Source organism: Puma concolor, chromosome B4 (genome assembly GCF_028749965.1).
Source record: "Puma concolor isolate L17-30 chromosome B4, mPumCon1.1.hap2, whole genome shotgun sequence".
Classification (NCBI taxonomy): domain Eukaryota; kingdom Metazoa; phylum Chordata; class Mammalia; order Carnivora; family Felidae; genus Puma; species Puma concolor.
In genome coordinates this window covers 59,216,060-59,231,041 of record NC_141673.1, presented here as the reverse complement: position 1 = coordinate 59,231,041, position 14,982 = coordinate 59,216,060, and the positions used below count along the sequence as shown (strand labels likewise).

Below are 14,982 nucleotides of genomic sequence, written 5' to 3'. Positions count from 1 at the left end.
TCGGTTGAGTGACCAACTTTGGCTCAGGTCATGATCTCACAGTTTGTGAGTTCGAGCCCCGCGTCAGGCTCTGTGCTGGCAGCTCGGAGCCTGGAGCCTGCTTCCGATTCTGGGTCTCCCTCTCTCTCTGCCCCTCCCCCTCTCATGCTCTGTCTCTCTGTCTCAGAAATAAATAAACATAAAAAAAAATTAAAAAAAAAAGAAAATTGCAAAATTAAAAATATCCCCTCTTGTGGAGATAGTTGCACAACAATGGGAATATCCTTAATTAATTAAAGTATTAATTAACCAATGAATGAAAGTATTAATTACTTTAATTAATTAATTAATTACACCCAATGTGGGGCTTAAACTCATGACTCCCAGATCAAGAGTCACATGTTCTAACAACTGAGCCAGCCAGGTACCCCTTACTTAATGCTACTGAACTATATAATTAAAAATAGCTAAAATGGTGGGATGCCTGGGTGGTTCAGTCAGTAAAGCATAGGACTTTGGCTCAGATCACGATTTCACAGTTTGTGGGTTCGAGCCCCGCATCGGGCTCTGTGCTGACAGCTCAGAGCCTGAAGCCCGCTTCGGATTCTGTGTCTCCCTCTCTCTCTGCACCTCCCCCGCTCATGTTCTCTCTCTCTCTCTCTCTGTCTCTCCAAAATAAATAAACTTAAAAAAAAAAAAGCTAAGATGGTAAATTTGACGTTATATTTATTTCACCACAACAAAAAATTAATTAGCAATCTTAAAAAAAATCACCTCCTTGAATGGATAAACAGAATGTGGCCTATCCATGCAATGGACCATTACTCAGACATAAAAGGTCATGAAATGCATATACGTGCTATAATGAGGATGAACCTCAGAAACGTTATGTGAAGTGGAAAAAAAAAGACACAAGGGTCACGCATTGTATGATTCCATTTATGTTAAATATGCATGATAGGTAAATCCACAGAGACAGAAAGCAGAATGGTTATTGCCAGGGGCTGGGAGAAGAGGGAAGTAGGCAGTGCTTACGGGGTGTAGGGTTTTCTTAGGGCGTTATGAAAATGTTAGGACCTAGAGAGGGGTGGTGGTCACATAATAACATCAATGTACTAAACTCCACTGACCTATACACTGTAAGCCGGTTAATATTGTTATGGGAACTTCACCTCGATTAAATATGCGTACGCAATCCCCTCCAGCCAACACACCTTGAGCCGCGCGGCTCATGAGACGGGCTACCTCTCTGGGCTTAACAGAAGATGAGAAAGCCCATCCTTTCTCCCTGCAGGGGATACCACAGGGTATCTCAGGGGTCAAACGATTAACTGAGGTGAAAGTAGGCTGAGAAGCAGGAGGCTCTGCTGACACATCCATGGGCTCTGAGCCTTGCCCTCTAGCTTGGCAGGAGAGAGAAGCTTGGTGTCTGTCTCTCTCTCTCAGCCACCCTTGGCCACACTTCACGAGAAGCATGAGGCGGTGGGGGAAGGATGCTGTTCTCCGCCTCCGGGTCTAGGAGACTCCCTGAAGCTCAGTGCAGCCCCCTTTCCCACCCCACGTTTAATCCTCCCTCTGTGTCCAGCTTCGCACCCCAGAGCCAAGATGCAGGCTGGGGAGAATGGCAAAGGGATGGGTGCGAGCCAGCGGCAAAGGGCAGAGTGACTAAAAGCCTGGCTGATTTTCAGATTTCTTTTAGCCCGCCCACCCACATCCAGTTCTGCTTTTGTAGGAATCCACAGACAGGGGAGAGTGGGATTCCAAGCCAATTTAGAGTGGAAAGCACATGTGTGTGTAAAGCAGTGACCACAGGCCCAGCCCTGTGCTGAGCATTTTACCTTGTTGGCTCACTTAATTCTCACAACACCCCTGTTAGTAGATATTATCGTCCCATTTTGCAGAGGAGAGGACTGAGGCTTAAGGAGGCAAATTCCCATAGCTAGTGAGTCAAGAGTCTGGATTTTAATACTTGCAGCCTGACTCCTCCCCGCCCCTGGCACACTGGGTCTTCTGCTGTGACTTCCCCTCTATCTGGATTGGGGGAAGGCAGGAAAAACACTGACCCTCTCCCACAGAGCCTCAGCCAGTGACACTGCTTCCTGGATGAGAAGGACGGCCCTGAAGCCCACAGCAAAGCCAGCCCCACAGTCCCTCCAGTCTCCTTGCAGCTCCCCAGCAGCCCAGACCCACCACCGGCCCTCCAGGACCAGAGGCGCTCCAGACAGAAACTCAGGTGGGTGTCACCCTCTCTCAGGGAAGAAGGGAATCAGGGCTTGAAGATAATTGGCTTTTCTGCACAAACCACAAATGTTCCTAGGGATAAATCAGAGGGGTGTGTGTGTGTGTGTGTGTGTGTGTCCACATCCATAGCCCAGATGGCAGGACAGAGTTAAGACTTCCTAAGGAAGGCCCACACGAAAGGGCCAAGGGGAGAAGTGCCAGGAGAGAAGTGGAGGTCAGAGATGGCCTGGGGCTGGAGATAGGGTGGGACCGGCCAGGCTGGGGGGGAACCTGGTCAGGCACCAACAGTTCTGGTCTCTCCCACCACTGAGCCCTAAGAAAATGTCTCTGCTCGCAGGCCAAAGCTGGCAAGGGAGCTGTGTACTGTTTATACACAGTTTGAATATTTAAACTGCCTTTCTTGCCTCTTCAGACCCAGAATCTTCCCCCAAAGCCTCCTGGTCCCGGTAGCCCACTAACTTGAGGCTTAAGGCTGCTTTTGAGGTCTCCGTTCTCTTCCAACCCTCTCTTCTCCCCACCAGGCATTTGCTGGTCCTGATGTCAGTCAGGGACAACATGGGGCCTACCCCCTCGGAAGGGTTCACCACAGCACCTGCCAGTGACTTTGGGGAGATCCACAACTGGAATGAACTGCTCTATTTCTTCAACCACACTTTGCCCGAGTGCCACATGGAGCTCAGGGAGGACACCAAGCAAGTGACCCTCTTTGTCCTCTACCTGGCCATCTTCGTGGTGGGGCTGGTGGAGAACCTCCTGGTGATCTGCGTCAACTGGCGCTGCCTGGGCCGGGCGGGGCTGCTCAACCTCTACGTTCTCAACATGGCCATAGCGGACCTGGGCATCGTCCTATCTCTGCCCGTGTGGATGCTGGAGGTCATGCTGGACTACACCTGGCTCTGGGGCAGCTTCTCCTGCCGCTTCACTCACTACTTCTACTTTGCCAACATGTACAGCAGCATCTTCTTCCTGGTGTGCCTCAGTATCGACCGCTACGTCACCCTCACCAACACCTCTCCCTCCTGGCAGCGCCACCAGCACCGGATGCGGCGGGCCGTGTGCGCGGGTGTCTGGGTCCTCTCTGCCATCATCCCACTGCCCGAGGTGGTGCACATCCAGCTGGTGGAGAGCTCGGAGCCCATGTGCCTCTTCATGGCGCCCTTTGAAACGTACAACACGTGGGCCCTGGTGGTGGCCCTGTCCACCACCGTCCTGGGCTTCGTGCTGCCCTTCCCTCTCATGGTGATCTTCAACGTGCTGACGGCCTGCCGGCTTCGGCAGGCGGGATGGCCAGAGGGCCGGCGCCACTGCCTGCTGGTGTGTGCCTACGTGGCCGTCTTTGCCGTCTGCTGGCTGCCCTACCACGTGACCCTGCTGCTGCTCACGCTGCACGGGACCCACGTCTCCCTCCACTGCTACCTGGTCCACCTGCTGTACTTCTTCTACGACATCATTGACTGCTTCTCCATGCTCCACTGCGTCGTCAACCCTATCCTCTACAACTTTCTCAGCCCGAGATTCCGGGACCAGCTGCTGAGTGCTGTAGTCCACTACCTTCCCAAGGTCCGGGCCAGGGGGGACAGACGTGCTTCCTCCCTCTCCTCCTCCTCCACTCAGCACTCCATCGTCATCATCAAGGAGGGCGCCCAGCCCGCCGCAGCAGGCCCCAGCAACACCCAGGCCTGAACTTCTAAGCACCAACTACCTCACCCATCCCTGCCCCTCAGCCTCTCCTAGGCAGCTGAGGTAGATCCCACTCTTCTCCATCAGCAAACTAGGAGGCTAGACGTGTAGGTGAGAGATTTTTTTTTGGGGGGGGGTGTGGGGGAAAGGGTCAGAACACTCATGGTTAATTTTGAGTATGTCCTGTAATATTGAGGTGAGAGGAGGAGAGGGGGCCAGGGAGGGGTCGAGAACAAGTCCTCAGTGTTGTACTATTTGTCTCGGTCCTCAGGACTAAAGAAGACACTCAGGAAAAAAAAAAGTGAAATAAATAACAGAGACAGCCATGACTCTGGCTCTTTCAAAACTCTGTACTTCCAGCTGGGATAGGCTAAAGAGATGCTCAACAGAGACGCACTCATTTCAGCAATCACCCTGGCCGGAAGGAGTGTGCTCCGCAGGGAGCTCACACAACTTTCCTTTTGTGTTTGTGTGTTGCTGTTCTCCCAGAGAACTATGCAGGCTGTGAGGACAAGAGGTCAGAGGCCAAGGAACCAGGAGGCCTCAGCAGGACGTTTCCTAGCATCCTCAGTGAGATGACAAATGGAGGGGGGTGAAGCAGAGGTCTGGCTCCCCACCCTTCCCACCATCCAGGAAGTGGCTCCATTTCCTTGCTGATACTCTCCCCTTCATCCATCCTGCTTCCCTCCCCCGAAGCAGAGGAGCCATCCCAGAGTCAGTGCTCCTCACAGCCCACCTGCTCCTGGCTTCAGATCTAGGACATCTCCAGACTTCTAGAAAGAGAGTCTATCAGAAATCCATCCCCATCCCGCGCTTTCTCTCCAGATCATAGGAAAATATCAAAGGATGTCCATTCTGGGAGCAGACCTTGGGACAGCCAGCAGCAGGCACCGACAGATGCTCTGTCCCTCAGCCCTTGTCCCCTGCATGGGATGGGGAGGCAGAAATTTTCTGATTCTGTCACAGGGCAGAGTTCTGGTATTCTTACTTTTTAAAAAATGTTTATTTATTCATCTTTGAGACCAAAAGAATACAAGTAGGGGAGGGGCCGAGAGAGGGGGAGACACAGAAGCCAAAGCAGGCTCTAGGCTCTGCGTTGTCAGCACAGAGCCCGAGGTGGGGCTTGAACTCACAAACTGCGAGATCATGACCTGAGCTGAAGTTGGACGCTTAACCGACTGAGCCACCCAGGGGCCCCGCTCTGGTATTCTTCTAAGTCTGTTCTCACCGCTAAACTTCATTCTCCTTGGCCAGGTCTTTTCATAATTTTCCTGTCCTGCAACTTACTTCTATTCATGCTTGTCCCATAGATAGGAAATGAAGTCTTCTTATTAATAAGTAGGTCTTCTGGGGGCACCTGGTGACTCAGTCGGTTAAGCATCCAACTCTTGATCTTGGCTCAGGTCATGATCTCAAGGTTTGTGAGAGTGCAGAGCCTGCTTGGGGTTCTCTCTGCTCCCCCCCTACTCATACTCTCTGTCTCTCAAAATAAAAGACAATTTTAAAAATCCTAAAAAAAAAAAAAAAAAAAATTAGGTCTTCTGTAAACAACTCATTTATCAGGGTCCCTGGGTGGCTCAGTCAGTTGAGCGTCCAACCTCAGCTCAGGTCATGATCTCACAGTTCGTGGGTTTGAGCCCTGCATTGGGCTCTATGCTGACAGCTTGGAGCCTGGAGGCTGCTTAGGATTCTATGTCTGCTTCTCTCTCTGCCCCTCCCCCACTCACGCATTGTCTCTCTCTCTCTCTCTCAAATAAAACATTAAAAAAAAAATCTTTTTTTAAAGACTCATTTATCAGTTAGGGTCTAGGCCCGTGTCCACAAAGGCAAGGCCTAAGAACATGATCCACTGGTTCCAAGTCTCTGGCCTCCTAGTCCTGGCTGTGGAGAATGAAGGGCTTGTGGGCATAATCACTGAGAGCCTCTGTTCTGCTCAAGGGCTCAGTATTTCTGGAATGTTTAACTTGGAACAACCATTCACTGACCCAGAGTGCTCTCTCCTCTGTTCTTAGAAATCTGAAACCATATTCACCAGATGCATGAAACACGTGCTCCAATAGTGTACATACCCATGCATCAGGAGCACAGAGGGAAATCCCCCTATGATCCTCCTGCTCGTTGGGCCCAAATCTCAAAGGGTCTTAAGTGACAAACAGCTGCTCAGTGGCACAGAGCTGAGGGCTTTTTCAACCGGGAGAGTCCAGGTTGTGACATGGGGTTGCAGTAAGGGTTTAACCCAGTAATACAGAAAATGCACTAAAGACCCTCGTCCCTTGTGCTCATATAAAAACCAAGCCAAAATCTGATGCCTACATCACTGCCTCCTCGGACTTGGGCTCCAGAAGCTTCCTAAAGGGAACCTAATTTTACACCGGTCCTATCCCAAGTGACCTCAGAGGCCAACCCCCCACGGTCTCACTCTTCTCACAGATTTCTCTGGCAACCGCTGTCACCCAGGGCAGTATGAATACCTCCTCAGGGCCTCGGGAGGACAGAGAACCAGTGATACTGACCACAGCAAGGCTGCTCGGCTCAGCACTGACTGAGCACCGCTGGGGGTCACGCCGGGCCACTGTGCTGAGACCAAATGGGCCACATCACGCCCCAGCCTCTGGGGTCTATCTCCTTCTCTGTGGAGGTACATTTGTTATCGACCTCGTGAGATTGTGCCAAACCTCCACCTCCTCCCTGATTCTGCCTCTCTCCGCTCCAACATACCATGTCAGTGAATCCGATGGCACTGGCAGGACACTTTGAGGCCAAATCTCTTGTCCAACTAGACATGAGCAAGAGTCCCACTACTCTCTGAGCCAACGGAAGATCCCCTCAGGGAAGCTTCCCCTGGAAAGGTTGGGTTATTGACTTAATTTCCCACTAAAAACAGGTCAACAAGTCAGCCCTGGGGGATTCCAGCTACAGGAAAGGAAGCTGCCACCTGGAAGAATCCTGGCAGCTGCTGAGAAAGCTGCCGCTAACGGGTGCTGGGCTCTGATCTCAACAAGGGACAGTAACCCCAGTCAGTAGGAAAAGAATTCTCGTTTCAAATTTCCTTTTTTTTTATTCTAAATAAAAACCACACTTTGTGCCGAACAATGGAATATAAAAGAATCAGATGTACAACGATTTTAGACATCTACTATTTGGGAAAAGAAGTTTACAAAATATACAAAACTTTACAGCAATAGATAGTAAACACTTAAATATTAGGAGGTCAGTACTTATTAATTTAATGGAAGGAAGTTAGACGTCAACAACTCTTCTTGGTTTCGTAAGAGACTTTCGCTAGCAGAGGTGGGAGGGGAGGGCAGACTGGACAGGGGGAGGGGTGTTAAAGAAACATCGAAATCAAAACAGTTTCATTTCCATTCGGGTGTTCAGCTTACGATGCGTGATCACAATGAAATCAATGCTGTGTGCCTGTGCTTCCTGACTCACTCAGTGCAGGACTGAGGCAAAAGGATGTGTGGGGACCTCCAGATGGGCAGACTTCTCCACACAGCCCACTCCCGTGCCAACAAAATCAGTGTCCATCTATAAAAGGATTTGAATTTGCTTCCAAAGATGAGTAGTCTCAAGAATAGGGCACAGCAAGAGGCCAGAAAACAAAGAGTATTCATCAGTAGCAAAACCTGACTGGGGAGAAGGTATTTAAGCCCAAAGGTTTGTCCTGGAGACCAAGGGATGCTGAACAGAAAGGAAGAAAGTCAAAAAGAACTTTTACCCATTTCCTGGTTCTTAGAGGTCACGTGGGCCCAACTCCCACCTCTTTTCTTTCCAGCTAGCCATGAACTATAGAGACTCCCTGGGGCCTTAAAATTTAGGACGAAATACTAAAATACAGCAGCGCTTCCCAGCAGGTGCTGTGGCCATCAGTGAGCCATCACTGAGTCACAGGAGAAGCAGGATACAGATCCCCTCCTCTGGCCACAAGCAGCCTCTGCTGTTTCTTCCAATGTGCCATACAAGTATTACCTTTTTCCCTTAAGAAACAGGTTGGGAATAGCCTCATGCCTGGTTTAATGCTCTACAGTCGCCATCTCGAAATTCTTCATTTTTAAACAAAGGGCTCTGCAAATTACGTAGCTCGTCCTGAGTCAGAACAAGAAAAAGGAAAAAGGGAGGAAAAAAAAAGACATTCAGGGGTCAAAGAGAACCTCAGAACAATACAGCAGACTGCTAAACTGGGCTCCAAGGTGGGGAAGGGGGGGCGGTGGGGAAGGGGGGGCATGGGGGCAACAAAATCAAATGAACAGAAGGTTGAAAAAAAATAAAAAAACTCAAAAGAAAATGAATACCTTCAACCAGCTATCCCAGATGCCCTCTGCCACAATAGAGTTTCAAGTAAAACAGTTCAGAAAAGAGTGAGCTGGAGGCAGCAAACATGACTCCAAACAGAGGGAGGGGTCAGGTGTGAATATGGGGACAAGCAGAGGAACAGGGTTTGGTCAGTGAGCCTCATGAGCTACTGACCCTGCTACATGTCTAACTGCAACCAACCGGGCCACCCTGATCAACCACTTGACCTCAGGAGGATCAGGGAACGCAGTTTTTTGTTTAGTGTTTCAGGGGCAAAGTTTCAAGGATTTGCTTTTTGGTTTACTGGCAAAAAGGGAAAACTTCACAGTTTCAGGTTAAGTATACAGACTACCCAGCATCCACGATGCCCTCCGTTAAGGAAAAGGGTTTCTCCAGCACACTGATCCATTCTCAGCTACCTGGCTGGGTTCCAGTAAGTACCACCTCTCTCAAATCTGACCATTCAAAAATCAGTCCTCATCAACAGTCTGGGAATTACCCAGCCTTGAAAAGCTTAGCAGACACTAGACGGTAGCCTTTTGCACATTCTCCTTAAATTTCTAATGGTCAGCATGGGGAAGAAAGGGAGAAGCCAACTAGGGGTGAAAAATCTCAGCACTGGGGCACCTGGGTGGCTCAGTCAGTTGAGCGTCCAGCTCTTGATCTCAGCTCCGGTCACGATCTCCCGGTTCGTAGGTTTGAGCCCCGCCTTGGGCTCTGTGCCGACAGCATGGAGACTGCTTGGGATTCTGTCTCTCCCTCTCACTGCCCCTCCCCTGCTTGTACTGTACTCTCTCAAAATAAATAAACTTAAAAAAAAAAAAAAAAAAGTCTCAGCACTGCTCTCCTGACAAGAATGACCTGAGGCAACAGGTAACAAGTTGGGTTTAGATGGTGAAAAGTGGCCACTGTACAAATCTCTTCGTGTAACAGTCACCCCACCAGAGAGTCATGCACCCTAACCGGGAGGCTTTATCAACTTAGGGCTAGGGAGAGAGACAGCAAGTCCAACAAGGACGGAGCTTTGGCTTGCCTGTATATCTTAACATAGCTTCCCAAGTTTAGGAAGGATGAGAAAATGTGCAAAAAGGTCCTTCATATAACTTGTTACCCTCAACACAATCCCCAATCTACTCAATCATAGGAAGGAAGAGGGATAAAAGGCCTAGGAATTTAATAGGCCCCAAACTTCTAGAACTTACATCCATTATCTAAAGGGTAATGCAAGAGACCATGTGGAGAGAAAGAAAAGAATTTGCTTGTTTAAAGGCTTGACACCTTCTCCCCTATTCTAGCCCCTGTTTCCCAAATCTCTGGCCAGGATTGTCCCCTGGAATATGGCTACTTGCTGGAGAGAAACTCATTTTCCTGAAGTCACTAATCCAAAAGAGATGCTGGATAATATGTATATAAAAGCAAAAATAAATAAATATTATTGTCCAAAAAGGCTCTGTGAGTGAATTAAAACCACTTGCTTGTGAAACAGCCCGGGGTGCGGCTGAGTCCCACCAAGGGCAGTGTCAGGGCCTCGGCCAGGGACTCCCAGAGCTCGCCTGAGCAGGGTGAGGTAGTATGAGTTACTGAGGTGCTACCTTGTGAATATGCGAGATCCGAGGGCCCTCTCCCTCAAGCCTTCTTTGGGCAGAAACCCCTCAAAAGCCACAGAACGGAGCCAACCAGCCCCAAGGACTGGGCAGACTCCATCACAGCCACCCAGGGAGGGCCTAAACCAGCTGCCCTCCAATAGCGCCCCCTGGTGGCAATGCAATGACAGATCAGGATAAATTCCAGCAGGTCAAAGGTGAGCTGCCAAGGCTCCCGGCCAGTTAGTGTACAAAGTAAACAACGGGTTACCCGACTGGGACAGACAGAGCGCACATCCCGCTACACACCACGTTACCCAGGTCCCTTCAATCCTGAAGGGCTCACAGTCCATCACTCTGCCACCTCATGGGGTCTTCTCATCTATACCACAGGTCAAACACACTTCTAGGTGGGAGACTGGATGTAAATTAAGGCAAGGCTGCTGCTGTCAGAGACATCCCCACCTCTCCACCAGGAAACTCAAGCTCGACGGAGGCCGCCAGATGACAGGTGACTGTATCAAAGTGGCTCCTTGTCCTCTTTACCCCACAGGGAAGGCCTAGCAACCTGGGCTATAACTCCATAAAACCGTATTTCTTTGGAATTGAGGAGAAAGGAGAAACCTCCCTTCCTGTCCATCCCGGCTGCCACTTCTGGCGGCACCGCAGGCCACCTCTTCTGACTGGCAAGGATTCATCCCAAAGCGTTCTGACCTAAATAGAAAGCTTTGTCCCCAGTTTGGATCTAGCTGCCAAAAGATTTTACTGTCCCATCAGCAGATTAGAGTGTCGCAACAAGCAGGCACCTCCATCCCATCTGCCTTTTCCCTGCTGAGGGCTGGGCCGGGAACCTGAGGTGAGCTGCCCTGCTGACTAGTCTTTTCCGAACGACCACATTTCCAAAATCTCTCTCACAGCTGGGCGTCCCAGTTGGAAATCTGGTACTAACACCCACAGTGAAAAGCCCTCTCTCCACCTCCTCTGTTCAGTGAGGCCGTTGGTTGGATTGTTAGCAGCATAAAACCTATCAGTAAACTAAAACTTGAGAGCCTCGGAGAGGGGATCTAGTTGATGCCAACTGCCTGACCAGATCCCCAAACCGGCCTCAAAAGAATCAAAAAACACAGCCCTTCCTGGGCAAGAACAGGTAAGGAGGTAAACATGATAGGGCCATCGCTTCTCAAATACAGTAACAGCTCGTGTGCTCTTTCTTCTTCTTTTCTTCTTTAAACACAGGACAGAACAGAATTCCGAGCAAGGCCAAACTGAAACTCTGGCTGGAGAGGGACCAACAGCCACTAGAAAATCAACGTCCTGGCTGCCGCCTGGGAGCTCCCCCTAGCTCCGCTGGGACCCAGTCAGCTGTCCGGGTTCTTTTCTGCCTCTTTGGAATGGATAATGTACATGAAGGTCTGTTCGATGGTGAAGTCAGGCGGGAGGCTGCCTTTGTGCACGCCGACGTGCTTGCTCATGAGGTTAAGGGTGGAGCTGTAGTGGCCACAGACCGTGCAGCGGTACATGAGGGCCCCCGAGTGCGTCTTCAGGTGGCACTTGATGGTCGAGCGGCCTCGGAAGAACTTGTGGCACACCTTACACTGGTACGGCTTCTCGCCCGTGTGGATCCGCCGGTGGTAGTTGAACTCGCTTGTGTGGGCGAACCTTTTGCCACAGACCTTGCAGCTATACTTGCTGTTCCCAGCTTGGCCCTGCAGAGCCAGCTCCTCACTCAGGAACTCTTCCGCAGGCAGCTTCCGCTTCTGGAGAGCTGGGTGCTGCAGCCCAAAGCCAGGCCGGGCGTCAAGGCCACTGTTGCACTTGTGCTGGCTGACATGGTAGCGATAGGCGGCCTCCGACTTAAAGCTCTGGCTGCACAAGTGGCAGCGGAAGAGGGCGTCTTCCAGGCTTTGGTGCACGGCCATGTGCTTCTCTAGGAGATGCCAGTCCACAAAGCTGTTCGCACAGACAGAGCAGGAGAAGACTGAAATGCCGAGATGGGACAGCGTGTGCCACATGAGGCTGCAGAGGTTGAGGTGGCGCTGGTCACAGACGCTACAGGCCTGGCCCTTCAGGTTTAGATGGTCTAGGATGTGCCCCCGGACCACGTGGAAATCTTTGGCCAGTGCCTTCCCACAGGCAGCGCATTTCAACTCCGCGGAGGCTGTCCCTGAAAACAAACCCAGCTTCCCAGACAGGGGATCGTTGGGGTGGACAATAATGTTGTTCTCAAATATCCCATCCCGTCGGTGGAGGGTCAGCTGCCACTGCGTAAAGAATTTAGTTTCACACATGTCGCAGGAGAAGAGGAAAATACCAATGTGGGACAGGACGTGGGTCACCCGGGAGTTTCGGTCCTGGAAGTGGGTCTCACAGACCTTGCAGTTGCCTGTCAGCAGGTCCACGTGGTCCCGAGCATGCTGTCGGATCAGCTGAATGTTGGGCTCTAGAACTTTCTTGCACACCTGGCAGGGCATGGCCTTATTCTCTCGGCTGTCACTCTCTCCAAAAGTCAGCTCATCCTCACTGTCGTCACTCAACTCGATCACCTCCTCGGCCGTGCCTGTCTCCTCAATGGGGTCTTCAAACGGCAAGTCACCATCCCCCAGGTCCTCCAGCTGGAGCTCATCCATCTGCCCAAAGCCTGGATCTTTGGAGTGGTCGCTATTGCTCAGACAGGAGTTGGTCCCAGTGGTCATGTCAATTGCATTGTCAGTGGTGAAGAAACTGTTTTTACTGAAGTCTCCATTGCTCTGAACTTTGTATGGCTGGCAGCAGCTGGTGCTGGTTTGGATGCCCATGCTGACAGTGCCTAGGCCTGGCGGAGTTGCCATCCTGGGGACGGAAGTGAAAGGAGCAGGAGCATCATGGTCTTCTGTCTTTGGCGGCAGTGGCTGCTGTGGCAGAGGCAGGCTATGGTTAATGTCACCGGTAACATTTCTCTCTTCGTCTTTACAGCTTCCTCCAGCATCACTAGGTAACACGTAGTTCCTATCAGGACCGAAGTGCTCCCCACCAGCCCGGAGGTCTCCAAGGGGATAGGTAGGTTCTGCCGAGCTACAACTCTGGGCGCCAGAGTGGCTCTCACTGGCGCCGGTCAGGGGCTTGGCCACGGCCGTGCTTTCCAGGTCAGGAAAGGTGGAGTGGCAGGCCCGAAGGAGATCCTCCATACCCAGGCGCTCGGCCACCTCGTAGATGACCCCAACATTGATCAGGTCTGTGAAGAGCTCTGATGTGTAGACAAAGCTCAGAATCTTCTCAAAGTTGGCAGGGGTGATGAAGTCCACCACGTAGGTCCTGGCGGCATCGAGCCCAGTGTTCAGGAAGAGGTTCTGGAAGTAGCCAGCTGCACAGGCCAGCACGGCTTTGTGGGCCGGGAAGGAGCGGCTCCCCACCACAATGGTGACATCGCACATGGTCTCCGAGAGCCGGCACTTGTTGAGTTCCTTCAGCAGGTTGTTGGGGTGGTTGGTGCTTTGCAGTTTGATCCTCATGCCCATCTTAGCAGCTCCTGTGAAGTTGCCTCTATATCAGCACGGTTCACCTACGGACAGCAAAAGGAAGAGATGGATGGCCACACACATCCCTGCAGGCGAGGAGCTCTGCGGAAGAAAATACCGCCCGTCTGAGTGTTTCCAAGCCCTGGGTGGAGAAGAGCAGGAGAAAATGGACGTGGAGAGCTGGTCTATGCTGCTGGGCGCAATGACGGGACAATGACCCCTCTCCCTGCATAGTCACAGAGTTGTCCTAACAAAATCCAAAAGTATTGAAAAAAATCTGACAGCTTGGTCTTTAAGAGTCAGTAAGAGAGGTTGTAGGCCTGGTTGGACAGGAGCTAGTGCCTCAGAGCCAAGCCAGAGGCACCCTCTCAGACACCGTTTTTATTTCATTACCAGAGCCACGGCTCAGATTTTACTCATATTAATTTTCTAATTTCTTCCTGAATACAAGCTTTCCTATCTCATTGAGTACATTCACTTCTCTTACAATTGCCAAATGCCATATACATCTTGGGACACAATTACCAAAGCTCCATTAGCCACTGAGGGCAAGATAAGGTTGCTCTTTTAGTTTCCTATCAATGCTGTGTCTTTTCAGTCCAATAAACCTCTTGCTCATTCACGAGTTCCCATCTCTCCCTGCTACCTGCCTACTCTCTTGTCTCGCCATAGCCCAGAGCCATCCAGATAGTGTTCTGTCACCTTCTCTGTATGCTGTGGATGAAGCTAAAGCACTCAGGACCCAAAGAAATAAAGCAAAGTAGAATACACTGTGGTATTTACTCTTACTTAAATATGTTTTTTTTTTTTTTCTTTTACCACCCTCTTTGGGACTTATGCATACGCTGACCAGAACTACCAGATTTTTACTTGATCCTCTAAGAAGGCATCTAATTATATAGGTAAGACTCCTAAAGGCTTCCCAGATCCCACCTTTCCCCCCTTTCGAGTACTGCATGCCTAAGGAAGACAAGCTAGCTACATTCTCCTTCAGTCTCACCACTCGCCCCGCGCGACACAGCACCTTTCTCCACCTCACCACCTCCTACTAACTCCCAACTTTTGCTGGGGTCCAAGAAGCTTCTGCGCATTGCTGGGATACCAGTCAAGCATCTCCCGGGCCCTGGTGACCACACACCAGGTCGGGGCACCGGAAAGCCTGAGTCGGGGGGTGGGAGGGAGGCAGACTGGGAACTTCCGAGAAGGCACCCCAACAATCTCGTGGCGCCGCAGTCTCCCCTCTGGAGGGTCGAATCCAGGAAGAAGGGCGTTGGATCGGGCGAGGGTGCTCCAATCTGGGGGCCACCGAGCACCTCGGTCCCTCCTCAAATGGCGGGGGATCCCCCGGAGCGCCTCCGGACGGGGGCCGGGGCGCCGGGCCGGACGGGATAGAAGGGATGGGCGGCGGGACCGGCCGGGGTCGGCGCGCGGCCGGGAATGATGGGTCCGGCCCAGGGGAGCCGGCAGGAGGGAGCCCAGCAAGAGCGAGAGAAGGGCCGGGAGGGGGGTCGGGCCTCGGCCAGGGGCAGCCCTCGGCCCGGCCGCGCTTACCCGGCTCCGCGGGGCCCGAGCACCATCGCCACCGCCGCCTCACACAAAGGCCCCGGCCCGCCGTGCCCGGCCCGACGAGGAGGCGGCGCCGCCGGCCGCGGCCAGACTCTCCATCCGCCGCGCCGCTCGCCGCGCCGGCCCGGGCCGCCCCCGCCGCC

General features: G+C 51.8%; 2 protein-coding genes across 3 annotated transcripts; one reads left to right on the top strand and one right to left on the bottom strand.

Moving 5' to 3' along the window:
• Positions 1–1,999: 1,999 nt before the first annotated feature.
• On the top strand, positions 2,000–5,890 carry ACKR5 (atypical chemokine receptor 5). Its single transcript, XM_086713041.1, has 2 exons — positions 2,000–2,212; positions 2,742–5,890. The coding sequence occupies exon 2, from the start codon at positions 2,758–2,760 to the stop codon at positions 3,901–3,903; it is 1,146 nt and encodes a 381-aa protein (XP_086569167.1). The 5' UTR covers positions 2,000–2,212; positions 2,742–2,757; the 3' UTR covers positions 3,904–5,890.
• A 1,042-nt stretch (positions 5,891–6,932) lies between these two features.
• On the bottom strand, positions 6,933–14,982 carry ZBTB39 (zinc finger and BTB domain containing 39). Of its 2 annotated transcripts, none has more exons than XM_086713036.1 (2): positions 14,825–14,982; positions 6,933–13,317 (listed from the first exon to the last, which is right to left on the bottom strand). In XM_086713036.1, exon 2 carries the CDS (start codon positions 13,271–13,273, stop codon positions 11,138–11,140), a length of 2,136 nt encoding a protein of 711 aa, XP_086569162.1. In that variant the 5' UTR covers positions 13,274–13,317; positions 14,825–14,982; the 3' UTR covers positions 6,933–11,137. The 2 variants fall into 2 exon arrangements, with proteins under 2 accessions (XP_086569162.1, XP_086569163.1); XM_086713037.1 differs by lacking the exon at positions 14,825–14,982 and adding an exon at positions 14,412–14,818.